The 7,403-nt window shown below is 36.9% G+C and overlaps 1 protein-coding gene across 1 annotated transcript; it reads right to left on the reverse strand.

The window, feature by feature from the left end:
• Positions 1–1,477: 1,477 nt before the first annotated feature.
• On the reverse strand, positions 1,478–5,618 carry LOC107664529 (uncharacterized). Its single transcript, XM_016455121.1, has 2 exons — positions 5,216–5,618; positions 1,478–3,220 (listed from the first exon to the last, which is right to left on the reverse strand). Exons 1-2 carry the CDS (start codon positions 5,304–5,306, stop codon positions 2,022–2,024), a joined length of 1,290 nt encoding a protein of 429 aa, XP_016310607.1. The 5' UTR covers positions 5,307–5,618; the 3' UTR covers positions 1,478–2,021.
• Positions 5,619–7,403: the final 1,785 nt, after the last annotated feature.

Consider the following 7,403-nt stretch of genomic DNA (forward strand, 5'->3'; position numbering starts at 1 on the left):
AAAAACTTGTGATCGCTAAAACTGGTTTCTTCATACTTAATCTTTTCTATCAAATTCTCCACATTTCTCGTACATAAAATAGTCAATTCTTGTTTCGAACACAAACTGCACCACTATTTGCCTCCTTGAAAATTCTTTTTTCTGTTCATTTCTTTCTCTCCACACATCGATGATATTATTTTCTCCCATTAATGATTTTAATTATTTTCTCCCTGTGTCAGTTTTAAAAACCATTCCTTCTGCCATGTCTTGTTTACTAAAAACTGTGTTAAAATCCCCTATCATTATTATTTCCTTATACTTGTTTACGATATTTCTTAAAACATTAAAAAATTCTTTCTTTTCTTTCTCCTCTGTTGGCGCATGTACATTCACTAAAATCAGTTCGCGTCCTTCATAATTTACTTCCACCACCATACATTTCCCCATCTTATCTTTATACACTACTTTACTTGCATTAAAAACATCTTTTCTCATCTTCATTAATCCCATTCCCATCCTTTGGTTCATCTCAGCTTTCCTAAAAATCTCAAATACTTCTTTTAAGATACTGGTTAAAACATCTTTAAAAACAATGTAAAACTCACTCCCCAACCTATCTATCCCCGGAATTTTTCTTTTGTTTAATCCACTTATTGCTCTTTTTATTTCTTCTTCTCTTACTTCATCATCACACTCTTTTTTATCCACTTCTCCTACCCTTGCTTTTATTTGCTTCAGTAATTCCACTTTTTCTCCTTCTTTTACCCCCTCTGTACAGAATAAGTTCTCATAGTATGATTTTATTTCTTTCAAAATGTCCTCATTTTCTCCTAATATTATCCCATTTTTGCCCCTTATTTCTTTAATCATTTCTGCTTTTCCTCTGCTTTTCTCTAGATCAAAGAAAAACTTTGTACACTTCTCCCCCTCCACTGTATATTTTGCTTTGCTTCTTAATCTTGCAGCTTCATACTTCTCCTCTTCCATTTCCTTCAGCCTACCTTCTATTTCTTTTATTTTCTCTATGCTTTTTTCTGCCTTATCCAGTTCCTTATTTAAGTTTTGTCTTAGCTCTCTTTCCTTATTTTTCTTACATTTATTAATTAACTTGCAATACGTTATTGTAAACCTTTTTACCAGATATTTCACGTTCTCCCACCATATTCGCTTATCCTCTTTATACATTTCATTTCCTTTTTCCTTTTCAATGATCTCCTTTATACTTAAAACATAATCTTCATTCTTCAAAACCTCTGTATTTAAAATCCAGACTCCCGGCCCTCTTTGCACTTTACTCCAGTCTACTTTAAAAAATAAAAACTTGTGATCGCTAAAACTGGTTTCTTCATACTTAATCTTTTCTATCAAATTCTCCACATTTCTCGTACATAAAATAAAGTCAATTCTTGTTTCGCACACAAACTGCCCCACTATTTGCCTCCTTGAAAATTCTTTTTTCTTTTCATTTCTTTCTCTCCACACATCGATGATATTATTTTCTCCCATTAATGCTTTTAATTCTTTTCTCCCCGTGTCAGTTTTAAAAACCATGCCTTCTGCCATGTCTTGTTTACTAAAAACTGTGTTAAAATCCCCTATCATTATTATTTCCTTATACTTGTTTACGATATTTCTTAAAACATTAAAAAATTCTTTCTTTTCTTTCTCCTCTGTTGGCGCATGTACATTCACTAAAATCAGTTCGCGTCCTTCATAATTTACTTCCACCACCATACATTTCCCCATCTTATCTTTATACACTAATTTACTTGCATTAAAAACATATTTTCTCATTAAAAACACCACTCCTCTTCCAAGCCTTCCATCCCCATTGTTATATAAAATATCCCCTTCCCATTTCTTTTTATAGTCCATCATCACACTCTCTTTCCAATTTGTTTCTTGCAAAGCAATAACATCTTCACCTTTGCATTTTTCTTTCACTCTTTCAAATTTTCCCATATCCATCAGTCCCCTTGCATTAAAAGTAACACAACTTAAAACCATTAAAAAAAAGAAAAATAAATACCTAAAAACCATTATTCTCCATCTTCTCCCTCCAGCCCTCTTAACACTTCATATCTGTTTACACTTTTCATTTTCTTTTTCCTTGAATTTTCCAGATTTGGTTTTACCTTTAATGTTCTCCTTCTTATTTGTCCTCTCACCCCTCTGTCTTTTTCCATGTTGTCCATACTTGTTTCTTCTTCACTGTCCATTTCTTTGTTCTGATCATCCATTCCTTGTCCATCACGCTCCACGTTATCCCGAAGATTTTTAAAACTGTCCGATATTTCAATTTCTGTCCATTGGGTGTCCTGTTCTGTTGTCAGTTCCTTATCCTCATTATTCACTTTTTCTCCTCCTTCCTCTCGGTTGCTTGTTCCTCCTTCTGTTTCTTTTTGTTGCAATCCTTCTTCCTCTTGTCCTTCATCAGTTTCTCTTTCCTCCTCGCTGTTTCCTTCATGCACCTGTCCGTCCAACCGATGTTCCATACCTCCTTCCTCTCCCTCCATCCAACATTCACATTTATTTAAAACTCCTTGACACCCCGGGCACCTGACAGCCTTGCAATCTCTTGCAAAGTGTCCCCTCTCCTCACACTTGTAGCACTTAAAATCTGGGCAGTCTTTTAGCAGGTGTCCCGGGCTCATGCACAGCCTACAAGTCTTCACCTGATGGCTGTGCATCACCCTAAAATACTGCGGCCCTTCCGCTGTTTCCAGCTTCGTGCTATATGGCAACGATGCCACTTCTTTGGGGAATCTCACTTTTAGGAACCTTGTTCCATCCTCAATGTCAGTGCCCGGGTAGCATCTTCTTTTAATCTTTGAAATGGGATTAACTCCCCATCCTTCCAATTTCCCTAAAATTTCATTGTCATCAAGATAGACGGGCAGGTGCATGAAGGAAACAACATAGTCTCTATTTTGCAAATTTTTAACCTCACAGTTCACTCCTTTTATTATCAGTCCATCAGTCAGTTTGTCACATGTTTCTTCCTTTTCCATTGTCAGTTCGTATTCCTTTCCTTGTCTTGGCCTTAGTGCCAAGATTTGCCCATGTCCACATTGTTTTGATACAGCCTTGATAATATCCTCCGCTCTCACCTCGATCACATTCTCTACGTTCACAATCACTGTAGCCTCCTTTAGATATTTTCTTTGAAGAAATTTCTCCCTTGTGCCTTGGTTCTTTCCATTTCCAGCTCGTAGTCGATTTCCCAGTCCAGTGTCATTTACATTTCATTTCCTTTTTCCTTTTCAATGATCTCCTTTATACTTAAAACATAATCTTCATTCTTCAAAACCGCTGTATTTAAAATCCAGACTCCCGGTCCTCTATGCACTTTACTCCAGTCTACTTTAAAAAATAAAAACTTGTGATCGCTAAAACTGGTTTCTTCATACTTAATCTTTTCTATAAAATTCTCCACATTTCTCGTACATAAAATAAAGTCAATTCTTGTTTCGCACACAAACTGCCCCACTATTTGCCTCCTTGAAAATAATTGACATCTTTTCTCATTAAAAACGCCACTCCTCTTCCAAGCCTTCCATCCCCATTGTTATATAAAATATCCCCTTCCCATTTCTTTTTATATTCCATCATCACACTCTCTTTCCAATTTGTTTCTTGCAAAGCAATAACATCTTCACCTTTGCATTTTTCTTTCACTCTTTCAAATTTTCCCATATCCATCAGTCCCCTTGCATTAAAAGTAACACAACTTAAAACCATTAAAAAAAAGAAAAATAAATACCTAAAAACCATTATTCTCCATCTTCTCCCTCCAGCCCTCTTAACACTTCATATCTGTTTACACTTTTCATTTTCTTTTTCCTTGCATTTTCCACATTTGGTTTTACCTTTAATGTTCTCCTTCTTATTTGTCCTCTCACCCCTCTGTCTTTTTCCATGTTGTCCATACTTGTTTCTTCTTCACTGTCCATTTCTTTGTTCTGATCATCCATTCCTTGTCCATCACGCTCCACGTTATCCCGAAGATTTTTAAAACTGTCCGATATTTCAATTTCTGTCCATTGGGTGTCCTGTTCTGTTGTCAGTTCCTTATCCTCATTATTCACTTTTTCTCCTCCTTCCTCTCGGTTGCTTGTTCCTCCTTCTGTTTCTTTTTGTTGCAATCCTTCTTCCTCTTGTCCTTCATCAGTTTCTCTTTCCTCCTCACTGTTTCTTTCATGCACCTGTCCATCCAACTGATGTTCCATACCTCCTTCCTCTCCCTCCATCCAGCATTCACATTTATTTAAAACTTCTTGACACCCTGGGCACCTGACAGCCTTGCAATCTCTTGCAAAGTGTCCCCTCTCCTCACACTTGTAGCACTTAAAATCTGGGCAGTCTTTTAGCAGGTGTCCCGGGCTCATGCACAGCCTACAAGTCTTCACCTGATGGCTGTGCATCACCCTAAAATACTGCGGCCCTTCCGCTGTTTCCAGCTTCGTGCTATATGGCAACGATGCCACTTCTTTGGGGAATCTCACTTTTAGGAACCTTGTTCCATCCTCAATGTCAGTGCCCGGGTAGCATCTTCTTTTAATCTTTGAAATGGGATTAACTCCCCATCCTTCCAATTTCCCTAAAATTTCATTGTCATCAAGATAGACGGGCAGGTGCATGAAGGAAACAACATAGCCTACAGGTCTTCACCTGATGGCTGTGCATCACCTTAAAATACTGCGGCCCTTCCGCTGTTTCCAGCTTTGTGCTATATGGCAACGATGCCACTTCTTTGGGGAATCTCACTTTTAGGAACCTTGTTCCATCCTCAATGTCAGTGCCCGGGTAGCATCTTCTTTTAATCTTTGAAATGGGATTAACTCCCCATCCTTCCAATTTCCCTAAAATTTCATTGTCATCAAGATAGACGGGCAGGTGCATGAAGAAAACAACAGTCTCTATTTTGCAAATTTTTAATCTCACAGTTCACTCCTTTTTATTATCAGTCCATCAGTCAGTTTGTCACATGTTTCTTCTTTTTCCATTGTCAGTTCCTATTTCTTTCCTTGTCTTGGCCTTAGTGCCAAGATTTGCCCATGTCCACATTGTTTTGATACAGCCTTGATAATATCCTCCGCTCTCACCTCGATCACATTCTCTACGTTCACAATCACTGTAGCCTCCTTTAGATATTTTCTTTGAAGAAATTTCTCCCTTGTGCCTTGGTTCTTTCCATTTCCAGCTCGTAGTCGATTTCCCAGTCCAGTGTCATTTGCCGATCGTGTCTCTCCGCCTAGTCCAGTGTCGTTTTCCATTCGTGTCTCTCCAGCCGGTCCTGTGTCGTTATCCATTAATCCATCCATTGTAAGAAAACAAAAAAACAAAAACGAAGAGAAAAAAAAAAGGTGGGTAACCACCCTCCAGCCAGCTAAATGCTGCTGTTAGGTGGTTTAAAATTGACAAACCACACAAAAAACTAACCTAAAGTCCAAAACAGCTCACAAACTAACACAAACAGAAAAACAAAATGGAGGAGAGCCTTCCTCTCCCAACTGCAGCCAACACTTCCTGTAGCTCTCTAGCGCCCTCAGGGTGGTATGGCCATAAGCAAGGACTGCCACAAAGAGTGAGCTATTTAAAGATCAGCCACTCTATAGGCCAGTGTATTAGATAAGTAGTGAAGAAAACATTAAAGCTTACAGCACCTGGTATTCCCAGGCGGTCTCCCATCCAAGTACTAACCAGGCCCGACCCTGCTTAGCTTCCGAGATCAGACAAGATCGGGCGCAGACTTTTTTTTTATTTTTTTTTTTTTAATCTTTTCATTTCACTTTCAATTCACAGATTTTCAATTACATTATTTCATCACATTTACATACACACACTTCGTTACATATGTATGATTCATTTTTCAATTGATATACTTAATTTTGAATAATCAATGAATAGAAAATAAAAATATATAAAATACACACAAATATGTTTACATTTACTCAATTTACAACCGCCAATCTCAACGAAATTATTGCTTTTTACCAATTGAAACATATTTTGTTCCCCACCTCTTGATATATGAACTTATTTGTATTCACAAAAAACTTTCGCCTCTTTATCTCCATACTTGCAAATCAACTCTACATCCCTTTGTATTATTAACTTAAATATATATTTTACTTTTATCTTCCTCCCTTCGAAATGTGAATAGTTCCTTCTTAGAACTACTGCTAGTCTGGCATGACTCAGAACAAAATTAATTAGGCAAATGTCAACTCTTTTCCTTTTCCCGGAAATTCCAAACAGAAAAAATTTCCCCCATTCCTCCTCTGACTCAACTTCCACACCCCAGTTTTCTATTAACAGACTTTTAAGAAAATCAAAAAAATCAACCAAAGCCTCACATCTCAAAAAAATAATGTAAAAAACACTCATGGCCATTATCACACACGTCACACATCACATTTACCTCATTTATTTTATTTAACACCACATTTGTGTAGATTCTATTATGTCTTATCAGAAAGTCATTGTTCTCACACTCTATACTGTTGTATTTTATATTTAAGCTCGACCATATTTTTTTCACATCCAAATCTTCAAATACTTTCTTCCACACTTTTTCTGCTGCTGGCTCTTTTATAACATCAACAATTAGTCTCCTGTATACATTCTTTACACTCATATTTTTAATTTAGTTTTTCTCGCCATTATCATCCACATACATCTCCGGCATACATTTTTCCACTTTAGTTACACACTCACTTTTAATCACATTAGACCATTGCAAGGGTATACTTGATTTAATTTTTTCATATATTTTATTCACTTTCTCTCTATTCTCCATTCCTTCCAAATCACACACAGAATCATAAATGCAGTTATTTCTGAGAAATCCTGGAATAACTTCGTACAAAATGTCCTTTACTTGTTTTATGCCCCCTTCTATAAATGTATATTCATACGTTTTATTTTTATATTACATTTTTTTTCATTCAGAAACAGTGGTAGATTTTTAATCACATGTATGTCTTCACACTCATACTCTATTTTGGGCAGGAACTGCCTCCATGCCTCCAATAATTCCCGATATATTTCTGGTATTCCTCCCGTCATTGATTGCTTAAAGCCCCATATACCAACCATTATCCCCTATTCCTCCCACGTCATTAATATATTTCCTTAAGAATTCCTTCCACCCATAATTCCATCTCCCTCCCATATATTTTATCACCGTTTTTATTCTCATTGCAGCCCTTTTTATTTCTAAGTCCATCAAGTTTAAGCCCCCTTCCCATCTCTCACCCACCAATGTTTTCTGTGCAATTTTCACCCCTTTTCCCTCCCTTATAAAATCACATACAATTTTATTCAATTCATTCATCACCCACCCTGGCATTTCCATTACACTCATTACATACACACATACTGACAACAACAGACTATTTACTACTGTTACTTTCCCA

Source organism: Sinocyclocheilus anshuiensis, unplaced genomic scaffold, assembly GCF_001515605.1.
Source record: "Sinocyclocheilus anshuiensis isolate Anshui unplaced genomic scaffold, SAMN03320099.WGS_v1.1 scaffold511, whole genome shotgun sequence".
Taxonomy (NCBI): domain Eukaryota; kingdom Metazoa; phylum Chordata; class Actinopteri; order Cypriniformes; family Cyprinidae; genus Sinocyclocheilus; species Sinocyclocheilus anshuiensis.

What these genes read in the sequence shown, in the direction of transcription:
- LOC107664529 (XM_016455121.1), bottom strand. Translation starts at nt 5,306, where the DNA reads ATGGATGGATTAATGGATAACGACACAGGACCGGCTGGAGAGACACGA. An exon ending in CGGAGAGACACGATCGGCAA is followed by an intron (nt 3,221 to 5,215) that starts ATGACACTGGAC and finishes AATGAAATGTAA; the next exon opens with ATGACACTGGACTGGGAAAT.